This window comes from Carcharhinus amblyrhynchos, chromosome 18 (assembly GCF_965287045.1).
Source record: "Carcharhinus amblyrhynchos chromosome 18, sCarAmb.v2.hapA, whole genome shotgun sequence".
NCBI classification, from domain to species: domain Eukaryota; kingdom Metazoa; phylum Chordata; class Chondrichthyes; order Carcharhiniformes; family Carcharhinidae; genus Carcharhinus; species Carcharhinus amblyrhynchos.
The window spans coordinates 33,727,579-33,748,200 of NC_137341.1; the positions used below are offsets into that span (position 1 = coordinate 33,727,579).

Consider the following 20,622-nt stretch of genomic DNA (forward strand, 5'->3'; position numbering starts at 1 on the left):
ACCAATGTTGGCAGCTAAGGTGGAAGGACATGCAACCTTCTATCTGGCTGATAGATCTTCCAAGAGGTCTCTCCCCACCAATCGTCTTGAGTTGAACATATTAAAAAAGTAGGTTTTACATTTACAACTTGCACTGAATCAGCTTTCATACAGAAATGAAAATACAAAAGACGAAAATGTTTATTTCCACAGATTTAACCTTTTGTACTAACGTGTTTCACACAGCCTGCTTACCATGTTTGGCACATTTGTAACTTGAGTGCCTTTTAAATCAGCCGGAAATGGAGGCAGGCTATTAGAAAGATTGCTTTTGCTTTGTAATTGAGGTCCAACCCCTGCAGCGCCTAATTGTTGGCCACCAGCTTGGCCATAACCTTGTCCAAAAAGGCTTGCATTACCTGAAATCCCCATCTGCAAAGAAAGAAAGGAAACCCAGTTATTCCGGTTTTGCATCACACCAAAAAATAATCCCTAAAATTGTCAGTTTGCATTTTTATTATTTCTTTTCAAAACAAAAAGCACAGAATTTCAAAACTGAATCTTTTCACTAAAGATGAATCCTGAGATGAAACCCACAAAGTTATCAATGTAATTTTTTATTGAATAAAATAGTTTTCTCCTCTCAAACTGCTAACTCTTTTATTGACACTGTTCTTTGTCCTTGTATTGCCAAGGTGTCCATTCTTTAAGCCAATGAGCGTAAAATTATTTGACTACGGATGGCACCGCAGCTAAGCCCGAGTCTGTCTGCATCTGACATTCACATGAAAGTGCTTTTCAGCAAGAAAGCTGACTGAATTTCCTCTCCCTTCTTAATTGAAGACCATTGTAAAAACCCTGCTACATTGTATCAAATTGATTGATCTCAACCAGAGAAGAAATTGGACCCAGGATCTGTATAGACTCCTGAACACACTAAAAGAAAAGATAAAAAATTGTCATGAAATTAGAAAGTCTAAACCTTGGCTTTAATTCAATCTCCAGGTCTTTTCTTGGGAAGTGAAACATTAAATGCAACATACAAGCACAGACACAAGATGCTGTATTTACAACGATGGAAAAGGAATGAGGAAATCAAGAATTATTTCCAAAAGTTAAAAATTATTTTCCTGCATGTTAAAAAAGGATCTCATCAGCTAAAATTTATTTTATAACAGAAGTATTATATACTTTTTGAAATAAGAATGTAATCACTCACCTCATTAGTGCTACAACTAAGTTGGCTAATCTCAACCACAGAGGAAATGCAGATGTTATAATTTAGAACAGCAGGAATAGTCAGGATTCATGTTGTTGATCTCTATCTCACAACCATTGCTGGACATACACAAAATTCAGACAGGAAAGGATTGAGCTCAGCTATGAAGTTGATACCTGTTCAACAGATTTCCACCATTCATTACCAAGATTCATGCAAGAACAATAGTCACTGAAGTGAGTTACTGGAAGCCATCATTTACTGCAGAAAAATACTGTAACAAAACAAGAGGAGAGGAGGGAAGTTGGGGGCGGGGGGGGGAAAAGAGAGAGAGAGAGAGAGAATTGGCAAGAAAAGATGTGAGCGTTTTATTGCAAAACCTGGTGGTGAAATTGTACAATCACTGTACAGGAGTCAATAAGGAATGGTTAATTGTTTCTATCAGAAAAGAGCATGGAATGTCAATATGAACAGTCATAGGTCAAATACTCAACAAACCACTATCTCGTGTGAAACAAGATGGTTTCACAGCAGTAGAATATAGAAAATAGCAGAGTTAACCAATGGTCCACAACTAATTTCTGATGATGGGGTACTGATTTCAAACACCTTTTTTTGTAGGTATAGCAATCCGTAAGTACATTTATGGCTCAGGTGGGACTGCTGTACTACTTTAGCACCCTCTTAAGTTCTATCCTCGACTCCCTCCTATTTCTCATCTCCACACTTCCCTTCTGAGACACCATCCAAAAACATATGAACAAGGATCTCGGGTAGACAATTCAGCCCTTGCGCTTGCTGCCCTGTAACGTCCCAACTACATTAGGGATCGCGGATTTTAACAGAAAAAGACCGGATTTACATAGGTAGATTCAAACTAACGCACAAGTTAGTTAAAGCAGATCTGTTCTCAGCACTGCACAGAATACAAAACAAGTTAAATAGCAAGCAACCTCTGCAAACACCTGAATGGCATCACATCAAATCATGTGATCAGCTCTTAAAGCAACTTGCAATCTTTTTTAAATATATAGCATCACTCCCCCATGACATTTTAGGCCACTCCAAAAGCTGTAAAAGAGAAACAATGGTGGTTTGTTTCTTATTCGGGCACAGGAATAACACTGTCAAACTTTTTTCCCCATCAAGCATCAAGACCCAGCCACCAAAAATAATTATGTGCTAATTCCCTCATCTGGACAATCAGGATGTCCTTCATATGGTTGTTCAAGAACTCTTCGATGCAGGGTAAGAGGAATGATCACTCAGATTCTCCACAATAAGACACCCACCTTGGAGGGTCAACTCAAGCTTTCGTAACACATATGGTTTCAAAAAAAGGACGTGGACGATGCATTCCAGCTATTTTTCTCTCAACAACATTTACACCACCTTTCTCATTACGGGAGAATTTCATTTATGTCTCTGAACGTGAGAAGCTGTCATTGGCAAATGATCTACTAGCAAAAAATAAAAATCTTAGCAAAACTAGTTGATAGTATCTGCTCAATAGGTAAAGGTAAATGTGATAATGCATCAGCATTAGTGTGGCACTCCGACGATGCTTTATATCATAAGAATGTGCAGATAAGTTCAGTGACCAACTTTGTAATCGACTAGCAGCTAAAAACTTAATGCCTTTTTATGGCCCAAAAATAATAGATCAGGGTTGATGATCAACCAATAATGTGAAATGACGACCACATAAATGCGAATGGAATCTTTGTATAAAAATTATATTCAATGCTTCTTTTTTCAGAAGAGTGCTGTTAGATTCAGCATTGGTCAGGGTATGCAAAGCAAAAAGCTACTGGTCATTCTTTTCCCGAGGCATAATATGAAACTACTGCCCCTACTCCATAAGGTGAAGCATGGCAGACAAGCAGCAACAGTAGCTTCAGATTAAAATGAATTAAAACTTCAGACTTCGTCAAAGCATCTTTGACATTCTTTTATGCTTTCGCATTCTGTTGTCCAGACCCATAACTCTTTCTCAAATAATAAACTATTCAATGACTTCAATAATATAGCGAAGAACAAATTTTTCATAATTTACTATTCCTCAAATTGTACCTCAATTATATCATATTCATCGGATGCGGTGCTTCTAAAATAGTTCCATCTTTTTAGGTACTTTACGTAGGCCTTTACTATCAATTACATGATCCAAATACTCAACTGACATCAGGAAAGAAGTCATACTTTGCTTTCTTGCTACAGGGATTATGTGCCTGAAGACATTCCAATGTCGCTTCTAAATTATTCAAGGGCTCTTGTTCATCGGACCTTGTAACTAGAATATCATCCAGGTAGCATTGTACACCAGGAAGACCACTTAAAATCTGATCCATCAGCCTTTGAGATAAGGTTGGTGTGGATGTTATTCCAAAAGGTTCATTTATAAGGAAAAGGACCTTAACAAGTAACGATGGTAAGCAATGGTTATATTTATCTGTAAATATGCTTATGAAAGATCCATCTTGCTGAAGCTCTGTCCACCCGATAATCCAGCAAACAAATCTTCATTAAAGGAAGTGGATATTGGCACACAACACTCAAGTTGTGATTGTTTTAAAATGAGCACAAATACAAACTGAACTGTCTGGTTTCTTGACAGGTACAATGGGGGTAGCCCAATCACTCACTGTAACCGGCACAAACACATCAGTGTTAATAAAGAACAAATTACAGCACAGGAACAGGCCCTTCGGTCCACCAAGCCTGCACAGACCATGCTGCCCGACTTAACTAAAATCCCCTACCCTTCCGGGGACCATATCCCTCTATTCCCATCTAATTCACGTACTTGACAAGGCGTCCCTTGACACTACCATATCCGCTTCTACTACTTCTCCCGGCAACAAGATCCAGGCATCCACCACACTCTGTATAAAAAAATCTGCCTTGTACATCTCCTTCAAAGTTGTCCCTCACACCTTAAACCTATGCCCCCTAGTAATTGATTCTTCCACCCTGGGAAAAAGCTTCTGACTATCCAGTCTGTCCACGTCTCTCAATCTTGTAGGCTTCTATCAGGTCTCCCCTCAACATCAGACGCTCCAGTGAGAACAAACCAAGTTTCTCCAACCTCTCCTCATAGCTAATGCCCTCCATTCTAAGCAACATCCTGGTAAATCTTGTCTGTACCCTCTCCAAAGCCTCCACATCCTTCTGGTAGTATGGCAACCAGAATTGAACACTACATTCCAAGTGCGGCCTAACTAAGGTTCTATAAAGCTGCAACACAACTTGCCAATTTTTAAACTCAATACCGCGGCAGATGAAGGCAAGATGCCGTATACCTTCTTGACTACCTTCTCCACCTCCACTTCCAGTGACCAGTGTACGTGTACACCCAAATCCCTTTGCCTATCAATTCTCTTAAGGGTTCTGCCATTTACTGTACATTTCCTATATGTTTTAAACCTTCCAAAATGAATTACTTCACATTTGTCCAGGTTAAACTCCATCTGCCATCTCTCCGCCCAAGTCTCCAACTGATCTATATCCTGCTGTGTCCCCCAATGGTCCTCATTGCTGTCCACAAATCCACCAATCTTTGTGACATCCACAAACTTATCAATCCAGTTACATTTTCCTCCAAATGTATATTACAAACAGCAAAGGTCACAGCACTGATCCCTGAGGAACACCACTTGTCACAGCCCTCCATTCAGAAATGCGCACTTCCACTGCTACCCTCTGTCTTCTTTGACCGAGCCAGTTTTGTATCTGCCTTGCCAGCTCATGTCTGATCCCATGCGACTTCACCTTTTGCACCAGTCTGCCACAAGGGACCTTGTCAAAGGCCTTAGAACATAAGAAATATGTTCTTATGAGGAGTAGGCCATCTAGCCCTTCGAGCCTGCCCCACCATTCAATAAGATTATGGCTGATCTGAAGTGGATCAGTTCCACTTTCCTGCTCTCTCCCCATAACCCTTAATTCCCTGTCTGTCAAAAACCTATCTACCCGTCACAAATATATTTAGCGACATAGCCTCCACCACTTCAACGGGCAGAGAATTCCAGAGATTCACCACCCTTTGAGTGAAGAAGTTCCTCCTCAACTCTGTTCTAAACTGCGCCCCCCCCCCCCCCCTTTATCTTGTGGCTGTGCCCTCTAGTCCTGCTGTCCTTTCTGAGCGGGAAGAATCTCTCTACCTCTACCCTATCCATCCCTTTCATTATTTTGTACGTCTCTATAAGATCCCCCCCCCTCATCCTTCTAAACACCAAGTACAGACCCAGTCTATTTAGTCTCTCTTCGTAGTCCAACCCCCTCATCTCTGGTATCAGCCTAGTAAACCTCCTCTGCACTCCCTCCAAGGACAAAATATCCTTGCGCAAGTGCGGCGACCAAAACTGCACACAGTACTCCAGCTGTGGCCTCACCAATGCCCTGTACAGCTGCAGCAAGACCTCCCTGCTTTTATATTCTATCCCCTTTGCTATAAAGGCTAGCATTCCATTCGCCTTCTTGATCACCTGATGCACCTGCAGACTGGGTTTTTGCGACTCATGCACAAGGGCCCCCAGGTCCCTCTGCACCGTAGCATGCTGCAGCTTTTCGCCCTTTAAATAGTAATCCCTCTTACTATTATTCGTGCCAAAGTGGATAACCTCACACTTGCTAACATTATACTCCATCTGCCAGGTCCTTGCCCACTTGCTCAGCCTATCCAGATCCCTCTGCAAACTTTCCACACCCTCCGCACAATTTGCTTTTCCACTCATCTTCGTGTCATCAGCAAATTTCATCACCCTACACTCAGCCCCCTCCTCCAGATCATCTATATGAATGGTAAATAGCTGAGGCCCCAGCACCGATCCCTGCGGCACTACACTAGTCACCAACCGCCAATCAGAATAGCACCCATTGATACCAACTCTGTTTCCTATTAGACAACCAATCCTCTATCCAGGCTAACACCTTACGCCCAACTCCATGCCCCCTAACCTTCTGAAGCAACCTTTTGTGTGGCACCTTATCAAAGGCCTTTTGAAAATCTAGATACACCACATCCACCGGTTCCTCTCTGTCTACCGCACTAGTCACATAAGAACATAATAAGAACATAAGAAATAGGAGCAGGAGTAGGCCATCTAGTCCCTCGAGCCTGCCCCGCCATTCAATAAGATCATGGCTGATCTGTCGTGGCTCAGTTCCACATTCCCGCCCTCTCCCCATAACCCTTAATCTCCTCACTTATCAAAAACCCATCAATCCGCATCTTAAAAATATTTAGCGAGGCAGCCGCCACCACTTCAACGGGCAGAGAATTCCAGAGATTCACCACCCTTTGAGTGAAGAAGTTCCTCCTCAACTCCGTTCTAAACCGCACCCCCCCCCCTTTATCTTGAGGTTGTGCCCCCTAGTCCTACTGTCCTTTCTGAGCAGGAAGAGTCTCTCCACCTCTATCGTATCCATCCCATTCATCATCTTATATGTCTCAATGAGATCTCCCCTCATTCTTCTAAACTCTAACGAGTACAAGCCTAGTTTATTCAGCCTCTCCTCATAGCTCAACCCCCTCAACTCCGGTATCAGCCTAGTAAACCTCCTCTGCACTCCCTCCAGGGCCAAAATGTCCTTGCGTAAGCGCGGCGACCAAAACTGCACACAGTACTCCAGCTGCGGCCTCACCAATGCCCTATACAGCTGCAGCAAGACCTCCCTACTTTTATATTCAATCCCCCTCGCTATGAAGGCCAGCATCCCATTCACTTTCCTGACCACCTTCTGCACCTGCAGGCTGGGTTTTTGCGACTCATGCACAAGGACCCCGAGGTCCCTCTGCACCGTCGCCTGCTGCAGTTTTTCGCCATGTAAGTAATAGTCCTTCCTACCAAAGTGGACCACCTCGCACTTGCCAACATTAAATTCCATTTGCCAGTTCCTGGCCCATTCGCCCAGCCTATCTAGATCCTTCTGCTGACTCTCCACACCCTCCGCACAATTTGTCGTTCCACCAATTTTGGTGTCATCAGCAAATTTCGACTCCATACACTCGGTTCCCTCCTCCAGATCATCTATATAAATGGTAAATAGCTGAGGCCCCAGCACCGACCCCTGGGGCACTCCACTAGTCACCAACCGCCAATCCGAATAGCACCCATTAACCCCCACACTCTGCCTCCTATTTGACAACCAATCCTCTATCCACGCTAACACCCTACCCCCAACTCCATGTCCCCCGACCTTCTGCAATAACCTCTTGTGAAGTACCTTGTCAAACGCCTTCTGAAAATCAAGACAGACCACATCCACCGGCTCTCCTCTATCCACCGCCCTAGACACATCCTCATAGAACTCCAATAAATTTGTCAGACACGACTTCCCCTTAACGAAACCGTGCTGCGTCTGCTCTATCAAGCAATTCCCCTCAAGATGCCTCGCTACTTCCTCCTTGATGACAGATTCTAACATTTTACCCACAACAGACGTTAAACTAACCAGCCTATAATTCCCTGCCTTTTGCCTGCCACCCTTCTTAAACAACGGCGTAACATTAGCCGTTTTCCAATCTTCCGGCACTTCCCCTGAAGCCAGCGACGTTTGGAAAATAACCACCAAGGCATCCACTATCACCTCCGCCATTTCTTTCAGAACCCTGGGACGCATTCCATCCGATCCTGGGGACTTGTCCACCTTCAGTCCCATTAGTCTATCAAGCACTACCTCTCTAGTGACACTAATCACATTCAGGCCCTCAACTCCTACCATCCTTCTATCTTTAATATCCGGCAAACTACTCGCGTCCTCCTCCGTGAAAACCGAGGTAAAAAAACTTATTTAAGGCTTCAGCCATTTCCTCATCTCCCACCACTAAATCCCCCCTCTCATCCTCTAAGGATCCAACATTCACTCTAGCCAGCCTCCTCCTCTTTATATATCTGTAAAAACTCTTACTGTCCTTTTTTATATTTCGTGCAAGTTCAGCTTCATAGTCTATCCTTCCTTTCTTTATCAACTTCTTAGTCATTCTTTGTTGATTTTTAAACCTCTCCCAATCTTCTACTCGCCCACTACTTTTAGCCACTCTGAATGTATCAGCTTTTAATTTAATACTCTCCTTTATTTCCTTCGATAACCATGGCTGGTTATCTCTTCTCCTACATTCCATCGGAATATATTTCTGCTGAGCACCGAAAAAGATCTCCTTAAAGATCCTCCACTGTTCCTCAGCAGTCCTACCAACCAATCTGCGCCCCCAATCTACATTTGCCAATTCCTCTCTCATCCTATTGTACTCCCCTCTGTTCAAACAGAGGACACAGGTTCGGGACCCTACTTTCTCATCCTCCATCTGCATCAAAAACTCAACCATACTATGATCGCTCATCCCAAGAGGATCCCTCACAACAAGATCCCTAATTCTTCCTGCCTCGTTACACAACACCAGATCTAAGATAGCTTGCTCCCTCGTTGGTTCCGTCACACACTGTTCAAGGAAACTATCCCGACAGCATTCCAAGAACTCTTCCTCAAGCCCACCGCGTCCGACTTGGGTCAACCAATCAACATGCAGATTGAAATCCCCCATAACTATCTTACTGAAGTCCATGTAGTCAACATCCACTGCCCTATCCTCAATCATCTTAGTCACTTCCTCGAAAAACTCAATCAAGTTCATGAGATATGACCTCCCTTTCACAAAATCATGTTGCCTCTCACTAATACATTCACTTACTTCCAAGTGGGAATAAAGCGTGTCGCGAAGAATCCTCTCCAATAATTTCCCTATCACTGATGTAAGACTCACTGGCCTGTAATTACGTGGATTATTCTTGCTACCCTTAAACAAAGGAACAACACTGGTTTTTCTCCAATCCTCTGGGATCTCCCCTGTAGTCAGTGAGGGTACAAAGATTTCTCTCAAGGCCCCAGCAATTTCCTCCCTTGCCTCTCTCAGTATTCTGCAATATATCCCAACAGGCCCTGGGGTCTTGTCTACCTTAATGTTTCTCAAGAACCCCAATACCACCTTCTTTATGATCTCAACATGACTCAAACTATGTACACATCCTTTCCCAGGCTCATCATCCACCAAGTCATACTGACTCTTCTTTGAACTTGTGATAAATTGCAAGTGACACCATTCTTGCTATGAGACTTTTTGGTTGATTATTAGGCTTTATCTTAAGTTTCACTTGACTTTCATTGAGCCAAATGTCTCTTTGAAAACGCTTGTATTTATCCAGAAGGTCTGTTTTGCTATCAATCTATTGACAGCACACCATTTAAGTTTTATCTTTTCAAATCACGACTGCCCAAATGAAGCTGGAAAATTATTACACAGGGAGGCAACTCTGTTGTTTGTCCACTCAACTCTACACTGACCATGACGTAATCTTTTAATGGCACAATCGCTTCTGTGTCTGTGTCTGTTCTTCAAAATCACATCAGCTTATTTTAAGGGAAGATGCATCAACTTTTGTTGGCATGTAGTCTCAGGAATTAAAGATACAACAGCACCAGTATCAACCTCCAGCCTAATATACTGTCCACTTAACTTCAGAGTCACCAGAAACTACATGATTCGCCCTATGTGGGTAAGACTTTCAGTTGAAGCTGATCATCATATTTTTGGACCTTCTCTTCTGGACAGTTGTAATTCTTTTCCGCCATGTTGTAAATTCCTTTTGTAAAATGTAACTTGTTCTTCTTCTTGAAGTACCCAGATTCTTTTGAGGGGAAACTTCGCAATGTGACCCCATTTTGCCACAATTCTTGCAATGACTATCCTTGCTTCAGCACTCACTTGCTGAATGGCTCATTTTGGTAGATCTGTGACATGCTTGTTGATGTTTTGTCTTCAAATGGGCAGTTCTCAACTTGTGCATCTTCATTTCTGCACCAAATTCTGGCAAAGTATTATTTAAATTACGATAGATTTAAATTGGGAAATGTTGATGTACACAGGGAACTAGGTACCCTTGTGCAGCAATCACCAAAAACAAGCATGCAGGTACAGCAAGCAGTTGAGACGACAAATGGCATGTTTTTAAAAGTTTTTTTAAAGTTTATTAGTCACAAGTAGGCATACATTAACACTGCAATGAAGTCACTGTGAAAATCCCCTGGTCTTCATTGCATGAGGACTTGAGAACAAGGGTAAGGATATCTTACTTGCAGTTGTACAGCACCTTGGTAAGACTACACCTGGAGTATTATTTGCAGGTCTGGTTTCCTTTTATAAAAGGATACACTTGCCATGGAGGGAGCGCAGTGAAGGTCCACCAGAATGATTACTGGGATGGCAGGATTGTGATACAAGCAGCGACTGGATCAACTAGGCATGTACTCACTGGAATTTAGAAGAACGAGAGAGGATCTCATTGAAGTGTATAAAGTTCTCACTGGGCCTGGACAAACTGGATGCAGCGATGTTGTTTCCTCTGGAATCTAGAGCAAGGGGTCACAGTCTCAGGATGCAGGGTAGGACTGAGATGAGGAACTTCTTCATTCACAGGTTGGTGAATCGGCAGAATTCTCCACCACAGAAAGCTGTACATATTTAAAGGAGAGAGATAAATTTCTAGACTCTAATGGAATCAAGGGGTATGGGGAGACCGTGGGAGTATGGTGTTGAGACAGAGGATCAATCATGATTATATTGAATGATGGGAGCGTCGAGTGGACCAAATCCTGCTACTATTTTTCAATATTTACTTCATTAATTTTTCTCTACTTTCCATGTTCAAATGCGTTTTCACAAACCATTTGGAAGTATAACAACCAATGATGTAATTTTCTGCCAACTCACTTCAGTTCCATTTCATTCTTACCACTTCACTGAACAACATTAGCAGCCAAAAGAATTTACCAGTAGCATTACCTAGTATTTGATCAACAACTGAACTACGAACACAGCTTTCTCAAAACAATTAATATTTAAAATTCAAACTCAATTATACTAACAACCTGAAAAGCTGATTTAACATCTCATTAAGTTTGAAGCCCACCTAGTGTGAAATCTTAATGTGCAACCAAAGAATTAAATTATTTAATTTTGTCTGTTTTGTTTTGAAAAGTTTAACCTTTCCATGCCACGTGTCATGCGCCAGCCAGGTGGTCAGACAGCCAGTTCCTAACACACATCGTTTGCCAATCAGTTCCCAGCAACTTCCTTGTTTAGAAACATTAGGTGTCCATCAGACCATTATGAAGAACTAGCCAAAAATCACAATATCTTGCACCTGTTCTCTGTAGTCTAGCACACTGAAGCATCAAAATATTCAATTATAAAACAGCAATATCACCAAATGCAATGCTTAATGTCAAATATCATGGTGAAAACATGAGAATGTCACAAAATAAGGACTCTGGACCTTTTTGGGATTTTGATTCAGATTTCGTCTCACACAATGCAACTCAGTGTTGGGACAATGGCACTGGTCTAAAGGCAAGACATTTGCAGTATTCAAAGTTTGCAAAGACTACTGCAGTTTGAATGACTCAAGTCCAAGTAAGGGATTTGAAAAAATACGTCTTACATTTATAAAAATCACAAGAAATAAATACGAGGCAACCATTCACCAGGTTTCCTCTGCAAACAGGGTAAATTTGTTCATGAGCTGTATTTAACTGAAATTTACATTTCTTACATAGAAAACAACCAAAGAGTTTCCTCAATAGCCTCCTTTTGCACAACAATCAAATCACACAAACAAATTAATGTCATTTCAGCACAAAAACTTAAAGCTGAGCTACCAGATTTCACAAACGTCTTGTCCTTAGTCCCAGCAGAACATGAATCACCATACGCCAAATGTGATATGCGCCTAGCTTTAGAATATACCGTCTTATTTATTAGAGCTGACTTGGACATATTTTCATTTGAAGGAGTTACATAAAGATAGAAGTCACTGTTGTTGGTTATCGAAACCTCAGGACTGAATTACTGACTCAAAGTTCAGAAAGCCACTGAGCAAAACAGAAAACACGAAATGATTCTCTGGATTCAATGAATCTGTCAAAGCTTGTAGATCACAAACTTTTAAAGTCCTGTCAAAAAAAAAGTTCCACTTCCAATTCAATTTATACATCTTGACACATCTATTTTGAAACATCTACCTTTCACTGGTAACTCTAAGGCAGAGGTTTTCAAAGTACTCTCTGCCACGAGGGTCTTCTAGATGATCCACAGGCTAGTCTGAAATGCAAGCAACTGAGGCACGATGTCATGGCTGAGGCCAGAGACCTCATCCCCAATCACGTGACTAGACCTGCTGCTACATGTGTAGCACGAGCCTGTTCTTCAGTCCCTGTTAACCCTCGTTCTGCCCAAATACCCTTATAATCACGGGCATGAGTAACAATGTAATTTTATAAATGCAAAATTTACAGTTAAAACAAATACCTAACTGCAAGAGCAGATTATCAACAGTTGGGGCTGAATATCAAGAGAAACCATCTGAACAACGAAACTGACTTCTTTCTGAAATTCTTCAGCTTAGAACTAGACATCACCTTGTTTGTATTTCATTAAAAGCAGCAGCGCCATTCTAATTTTTTGCAGTAACAGGCGAAAGTGGGTGGGGGATCAGGAGGTGGTCCATGTGATTTTTGCCCTACTTGAGATGTCCATGGTCAAAACAAATTGAAAATCACTTCTCTAGGGCATATAGTCCAATCAACAGACAGCGTTAGATGATCTGGAAATTCCACAAATCACAATTGAAGAGATTAGATATTGACAATGGAAATGTAATTAGATGCCTTCAGACTGTTACTTTTAGGGATTGGGACAAAATGATCCCCAGTACCAGGCAGAATGCAATGGTTTGGTTTCATATTGAATCATTAAGACATTGTTAATGCTGGGCTGTTGAGTTAACATCGTAACCAAAAATCTTATGTCAACAAAACAATTAGTAAAATGGTAGGAAAATAAAGTACCATCTCATGGGATTTAAACATATGGTAGTGGGTTTCCCAAATCTTTGGCTGCCTTCCCTCTCGTGAGATGATGGTCTGTGTACTGTTAAACATTATCTGGTGTGGCTCGAGCGCTACTCTGGCAGGCAGACTCTGCTGCAGAAGACGACAGTGGACTGAGAAGATGCAGGATATGGTGGTTTGTTTTCTCTGGACCCACTTCTTGGCCAGTTAAGCTGTTTCTCCTTGCCTCTCCCAATGCCGCTCAAAAATCAATTTCCAGAGGTCATGACTGACAGTGACTTGTCTCCCACTTGTCAAGGTTTGCCATTTTCGCATCTTGCGATTGATTTTTTGCGGAGGTATGGACATCTTGCAGATCATAACCCAGAGTTCAATATCACAATGCAGAAAGTCTGCGTGCAAACAGTTGTCACACATCTGATGAACATAGCCAAGTCAGCGCAGATGTCAATGTCTTAAGCAATGAGTGTAGACTATTAGAATAAGCATATTCCAGGATCTCCGTCATTTTTATCATGTTTACTACTGAAGGTGTTCCTCAGTATGGAATGTTGGTGTGCATTCATTGATGTACTGCAACTCTGATGGGAACCTGGCACACTTATCTTGGATCCCAGGTGGAAAATGCTGAACAACTTTGCATCTTCCTGGTGCGCAAGCAGGCACCCTCAGATATCCTCCGTAGGTAAACTAAAGGCATGTGACAGCAGCAAGAGGAGGAATAAGTCAAAGAATGTCTTCACTAGAAAGCAAACCCATTTGACCCTACTGTGGAGCTCAAAAGATTCAGATGTTTCTCTGTCGCAGCTGACCTCATCTAATGTGTTTTCGTGGAAATAGGAGATCACACTGAACAACTATGGAGGGCAGTCAATTTTCCTCTTCAGCTTGATGGACTGTCACACAGCTGAATGCCCTGAGAGATTGAAGGCGGCAATATATAGCTGCCTCTTTTAGTTACAGCACTACTCTTTGTCCGCTCCCTCTTGTGAGTTGCCCCAGCCTCAGGGTTACAAATCAGGACCAACTGCAGAACTATAAAATTTGTACACCTCATTAGATTCTGATGTGTCCATACGCAACAATGATCAGGCTTGGCCTGAAAAGTGGCACATAACATTCACATCAGGTAGTAACCACCTTCAACAAGAGAATCTAACCAACTCCTTTTAACATTCAATGCCAATATGTTCCCAATTTGGATGGTGTGTGGTTTAGACTGAAACTTGCGGCTGGTGGTGTTCCCAAGCATCTGCTGCCCTTGCCACAGGTTTGGGAGGTGCTAGCGAATTGCTGCAGTGCATGTGCAGAGGGTACACACTGCTCCCAGTGTGTCAGTGAAATGGTAAAATTGCAGTTCTGGAAACCCGTGCCACATTCCTTCATGCCAAAGTACACATTCTTCCCCTTCATGACCCCATTTATACAATGATTTTAAATTATTTTAAAAAAGCCCTGGTATTAAAACGTAAGAAACCTTTTAAAACTGACTTTAGATTCCAAACCTCTATCAAATGCTAGTTATTGTAAGACAATTGGAAAAAAACCCACCAGAAAATCTAACCAGGGTGTCATGCAGAAAAATTAACAGTAAAAGAGTACAACATAAATACTATAACTGTCAGTGCTTCCCACAAAGTGTTATTTCTGAAGTGTTTATTGTATAAAGCTCAATACAAGGAAGCGTGATGAATTCTAATGGCACAAGATTAAATTAGCGCAAGCCAGCTTTCAATATAAATGGAGTTTGGAGTGGTGACAGATGAAATGTGTTACTGGTCTACAATGCTTCATTTCCATAGATTTGTCTCAGCAGCATTTGGTGTATTTGAAATCCACCTGACCCTTAACAGGGACTAAAGTGAATTTGTGATAGCAAATATAACTTGCGTATCATTTTGAATAGTTGCACTGTCAAAAGAAAAATTGACAATTATGTCACAAAGACTAGCTGCATAACAAAACAAATAACTAGTTTGTCACACAGGCAATAACAACTTTGCATTTCAATCTTTTTCACAGTTACATAAATATGAACTTGCAGAGGCTCATCCATTTTCATCATCCCCAGCCATGATAATGAAATAAGTACAACTCACTAAATACCAACCATGGCCTGAACCCAAATTGTAACAGTTCTGTCCTAGTATTTATAGCCATTCCAGAAGATACTCTTTCATCCAAGCAATTAATTATGAATACAGAATATTTAAATAAATCCTTTTCATTACATTTCAAAGTGTCTGAGTTCAGGAAAGTTTTGATACGTTGTATCTGGTCCCCATTTATTCAGCTGGGAGCAAGCAACAGATATGGGGGTTATGTAGGTAATCACACATTTTTGCAGGACGTCTTGGTAAAGCAGGAACTAAGTCTGCTCCCCAATAAACACTCTTGCTTTCCTGTTAAATGTAAAAAGCTCATGTAAATGCGTGTCTAGAATTCTTGATGTTCTTATATAAACTACATTTTACAAAAAAAATCATAAACTACATGGTCCTTTCACACAAAAAATTCTACGAAACTTTTGATATTAAGCCAAACTACACAGGGTCTTCATCTCTACTCCCAAGTCACAGATAAATCTACAGACCAATTTCATTTTTGCTTTTTTTTAATTTTGATTTTATCATGAGATGCGAGCATTGCTGGCAAAGCTAACATTTGTTGCTTAACCCTAGTAAACCTTGAGAATAGCAATTTTCTGAAAGTTTTCTCATAAATACAAGTGTTTCTCTCCATATTTCTTTTTGTTTTTCCTGTTCCACAAATTTCTTCTCCTTCCCCAGAAGGCATTGGTGCTATGGGCACAAGCAACCTTTGGATGATTCATCCAAGTAACTATTGCTCATGCACGAACACAATCTTCTTTAAGTCATCCAATCTATACTTCCTAGCAGAATACTCTGAATAGTAATTGGATGCACAGGCAGAAGATAGTGCTTCTAATCTACACGACTCAGCACTATACTGGACACTGCATTTATCAACCTGGCTAAGGTGGGAGTGCTTCTATAGTTCTGAATGAATTTTTACACATTAAGGTAATTTCTTTAATAATACTCCAAAACATTACACTAAGGACCAATTAATGTTGGAGTTTAATGTGCAAACTCCTGGTTTTACATAAGCTATCCGATGAGGCATCAGGCAGGGTTTATACATTTCTGGTGTCTAATAGAGGAAATAAACTGAAATAGATTGTTGAAAAAAATTTCACACTGAGATTATTACTAATTGCTATCAGCTGCTTTTCATCGTAGGTACAGGCAGTCAGTTAGCTCAGTTACCCAGTTCATGATGCAGAGCAGCGCCAACAGTGCAGGTTCAATTCCTGTACTGACTGAGGTTATTCGTGAAGGCCCGCCTTTTCAATCTTGCCCCTAGCTGGAGATGTGATCCTCAGGTTAAAATCACCACCAGTCAGCTCTCCCTGTCAAAAGGAGAAAGCAGCCTATGGTAATTTGGGACTGTAGAAACTTAATTGCAGGTGCAGTGGATGTATCAGAAGGAAATTAAAATTTTCTATAATACATAATTTTTTTATAGCCAAAAGATTGTTTATCCAAATTCTTTCTTTTGAAGATCCAATGATAAAATTAAAGAACAGCTTTCAGAAGCATGTGGGTAAGATGGAATGACTTTTCCAATTTTACTGGACAGGAAAACAAAACAAAAAGCACCACTGGAAAATTTAGAAGTCAACAAAAAGCCCAAGAACTTCCATTTCAGCAAATGTTTAGCACAACTTACACTATCCAATGGTAAAGGTTAGTTGTAATAGGCTCAACATTTAAATTATACATGAATATAAACTAGATCCAGTCTCAACAACAGGATCAATTTAATAGACACAACTCGCTAAGAATTGGGACTATCCTTTGCTTACTCTGATTTATTTCAGATGCAGGTGTAGATGAAATGGGAAGGAGTATGACTACTTGGAGTGGTCTTCACTTAGTTGCTCTATTAATTCAATTTGCAAACATACATGAAGGAGCCTAACTGAATACTGTCTGATTAAACTGTTGCCCAGGTTAGTTCTTAGGGTGGTTTGATTTTCGGACTTGAATCACAAAATTGGTTGAAATCAGTTCAAAGAGCAAAAATCCTGATTAGAAGTTTAAAGGGTGACTTCTTACGTGTAGAACTAGAGTTCAGTGTTTAAATTTTAAAGCAATTCCATCACATCTCTGAAAAAAAATGTTGAAATAATGTTTTTCCTGTGCCTGAGCCGGAATAGCTGGATACAAATATTAAGATTCTAAACACAGAGTATGTCCTCTGGACTAATTAATAGTGGATGCCCCCTTTCCCATTCATACTTTCCTGAGGCTAAGCGAAACACCCAGTGGAAAACTAGGTTGCACATAAAACATATAACTGATCCTGCATGCTTGGATTCCAAAAACTGCATCTGAGTCATTATTCATCCTTTAGACAATTCTAGGTGGGAATAGGGCAAATAGCACCAATGGTTCAAAGCACAGGCAGAGAACTTCATAAATTTCATTCAGGACTGCTATTTAGCCAAACACCAGGAATCTCCAGAACATACAAAATGAACCTTTGATGAACTAGGTTAGTGACTTGTTCAATATTACAACAGTGACTGCACTTCAAATGTACTTAATTGACTATAAAGTGCTTTGGGATGTCCTGAGGTCATGAAAGGTGTAATTTAAAATGCAAGCCTTTTTTAAGCAAAATTGAAACCACTACAGTTGCACATGACAATCTGCAAAATCCAACAGCAATATATTTTAGATTTGCATGAATAAAACTTGAATTAAGAGACCACCTGATATTAGTCCCAAAATAAATTGTGTTTAAATATCCAGCTATACAGGAAGTTTTAAATTTTCTCACGTCTAAGGCTCGCTACCATTTGAAATGGTATGGTGGGGTTTAAAAAGAAATCAGTTCAGAGGAACCCATCTTCACCACTCTCTCTGTGGGCCATACACACAAAAACTTAATTGAGTTAATACTGACTTCCTTTAAATATGTTATTCTTCATATTAATGATACTCAAGAAAGTACGCTGACTTTTGCTGCTCATGGAACTGCTACTGACATACAAGTAGAAAAAGGACTGACCTCCCACAATGATAAACTACCATCCCCTCATCACCGACTCCACTTAACCTTAAGACAACACTTGGTTTCAATTCCCCACGTGTAACTTCATGGGAGATCAACCAAAGATCTCCTGAGCAATTTCAAGAACTTAAATTAATTGCAGGGCACTAATTGCATGCTTTGCATGTCACTAAACTCACTTCATCAGCCTTTCAATTAAATCTCTCCCAGCTATTGTTGATGCATAACAGCTTAATCTACCAGTAAGGATCTAGCTGGAAGTCACTTATTCAATTAAGTTTTTATTATAAAAAGAGCAGAGGTTCCATCATAGCACAGGCCCTTATGATGCAATACTGTTTGCAGTTTGCACTCTGTTTGCAGAGACACAAGGTGGTCAGAAAGCCAAATGTCTGTCTATACCCCTTTAATTGGTACCTTTCCATACTTTATTTCTAATTAAAAAAGCCAATTCAAATTAAATTCAAATCATGGTCCCCACGAGGGACAAACCAGATCCAAGCTGACAGGGTGAGGCACTGCACCCCATCCTGCGCTTGATCTCATGCTTCATCTTAGCCAAAAGACTGAGATGGCTTTGAAAAATTGCATCAGGTAAAACCTTGGTTTAACCTCACTGACTACCCTGATGCTTTCCTCTACCTTAGCTTACAGACACCACAAAAGGTGTCAACACACCCCAAATACAATGGGCTAGCCTCGTGTCCTGCTTGATTATTGACTCACCCCTGCTAGGTAAGTAACCCAAAAAGGCTTCATCCTAATGAGAGTTTATTGAACTTAAACAAAGCACTGATGGTACCATTACTGGCCTGTAATGACTGCAGTGTAAACAAGGTCAGCCACCCAATGGATCAGCAGGATCCAAGGTAAACCAAATACTGGGTCTTTGCAATACAAGAGCTAATCAGAGGCAGTATAAATCATGAAATCAATTTACAAAGGATTTATTTTGTTATTAAATTCAAACCAGATGATCCCACTGTTCAAAACTGAATACAAAAGAAAGATGACTGCAGTACAAGAAAAAGTGTGTAATGAACATATTTGAACTCACATTTTGAACTGCAAAGCAACTTTCATAATCCACCAGCAAAATTAAGTAAAGCTATCTAAAACATTGTGGAATTTCATAGGCATCTATTTACTGGTTAGGGCTTTCAAAGCTTGCTACATTTCTTAAAAAAAACTACCAACAATACCATCCTGTTGGTACTGAAGCTCCAAAAGATAAGGCCACAGGTCCAATTGTCCATGTACTCCTAAATTTCAAAAGTACAAAAGCAATATTTGGGTGCACCAGATCTGGGGAACTTGCTCTTAAGCTGAGTATACCTAATGAGCAGCTCTTTAATACTGACACAAGTATGCAAGAGAGGGAGAGAAATCAAACATTACATTTCACTCCACAGACACACCACCTTGCCACCTTGACATGAACAGAAAACTTTGCAATCAGAAAAACAGGTCTCTTATTGGAGAGACAATATTCAAATACTTTACTTATACAGTAACGTTGTACCCTCCATTAGGTTGATGCACCGATGATGATGCTAAGATTACACTTCACAGTACCCGAAGCACCACCTGTCCAATCCAAGACATTACTTAAGAGGGTGGTTATCAAAAGAAGAGAATGGATTTACAATTCTTAAACTTTCCTGGCTGTGGGAAAGTAACATACTGCCCTTTCAGCTCTACCACAACAACTTGGATGTACATAGGATCTGAAACAATGACAAAACAGATTACTGGAATGAGATAGAGAATCTGGTGAGTGGTGCGAAGTAAAAATGGTTGAGAGCTTCAGGTTTTTAGGTGTGCAGATTACCAACAACTTGTCCTGGTCGTCTCCTCCTTGGTATGTCCTGGTTCCTCCCACCCCTTCCCCTCACCCCCTTTTCCTCCCTCCCCCCCACCCTTCCTTTTGTTATTGAACAAAATTTGACATTGAACATAAGAATATAAGAAATAGGAGCAGGGGTAGGCCATCTAGCCCTTTCAGCCTGCCCTGCCATTCAATAAGATCATGGCTGATCTGAAGTGGATCAGTTCCACTTTCCCGCTTTCTCCCCATAACCCTCAATTCCCTTGTCTGTCAAAAACCTATCTACCCGTGACTTAAATATATTTAGCGACGTAGCCGCCACCACTTCAACAGGCAGAGAATTCCAGAGATTCACCACCCTTTGTTCCTCCTCAACTCCAATCTAAACTGCCTCCACCCCCCACTTATCTTGAGGCTGTGCCCTCTAGTCCTGCTATCCTTTCTAAGCGGGAAGAATCTCTCTACCTCTACCCTATCCATCCCTTTCACTATCTTATACGTCTCTATAAGATCCCCCCTCATCCTTCTAAACTCCAACGAGTACAGACCCAGTCTATTTAGTCTCTCTTCGTAGTCCAACCCCCTC

The 20,622-nt window shown here is 40.9% G+C and overlaps 1 protein-coding gene across 4 annotated transcripts in view; it reads right to left on the minus strand.

Annotated features, from left to right (window-relative positions):
* Positions 1-20,622, minus strand: part of crebbpb (CREB binding lysine acetyltransferase b) — a 144,119-nt gene that overhangs the window by 107,576 nt on the left and 15,921 nt on the right. For all 4 annotated transcript variants that reach the window (XM_080206734.1, XM_080206732.1, XM_080206733.1 and 1 more), the window contains exon 3: positions 235-411. In XM_080206734.1, coding sequence (XP_080062860.1) covers positions 235-411 — 177 coding nt within the window. The remainder of the gene's footprint in view (positions 1-234; positions 412-20,622) is intronic.